At 45.2% G+C, this 301-nt stretch overlaps 1 protein-coding gene across 1 annotated transcript in view; it reads left to right on the top strand.

The window, feature by feature from the left end:
- Positions 1-18: 18 nt before the first annotated feature.
- The window catches only part of CSUI_007076 (collagen), a gene marked incomplete at its 5' end in the record, with an annotated part of 10,235 nt that continues 9,952 nt past the window's right edge, over positions 19-301 (top strand). The window contains one exon of the mRNA XM_068067226.1: positions 19-51. Within this exon, the coding sequence (XP_067920800.1) occupies positions 19-51 (33 nt within the window). The remainder of the gene's footprint in view (positions 52-301) is intronic.

Below are 301 nucleotides of genomic sequence, written 5' to 3'. Positions count from 1 at the left end.
CCTCCTCATCCGTCACAGCTGCGATTCCTTGAAGGCGCTCATCGACTCTACGTAAGTCTGTTTGCGTGCGAAAGGCATCTACATACAGTTGCATGCATGCACGCTCTCATTTGCAGAGAGAGAGAAAGACGGGAAGCTTCTTGAGTATGATATGAATGTGGTGATAAACAACAAATGAGGAGAGGAAAGGTCATCACAGTCAACTCTATCGACAGTTCCCGCAGATATAAGGACAAGGGGAAGTGAAAGATAGCTTCTCTGGTTTTTATCGATACCCTCCAATCTATCTACCTATCTATCT

This window comes from Cystoisospora suis (assembly GCF_002600585.1).
Source record: "Cystoisospora suis strain Wien I chromosome Unknown contig_3651, whole genome shotgun sequence".
NCBI classification, from domain to species: domain Eukaryota; phylum Apicomplexa; class Conoidasida; order Eucoccidiorida; family Sarcocystidae; genus Cystoisospora; species Cystoisospora suis.
The sequence above is the reverse complement of the archived record's forward strand: the minus strand, read 5'-3'. Positions and strand labels throughout refer to the sequence as shown.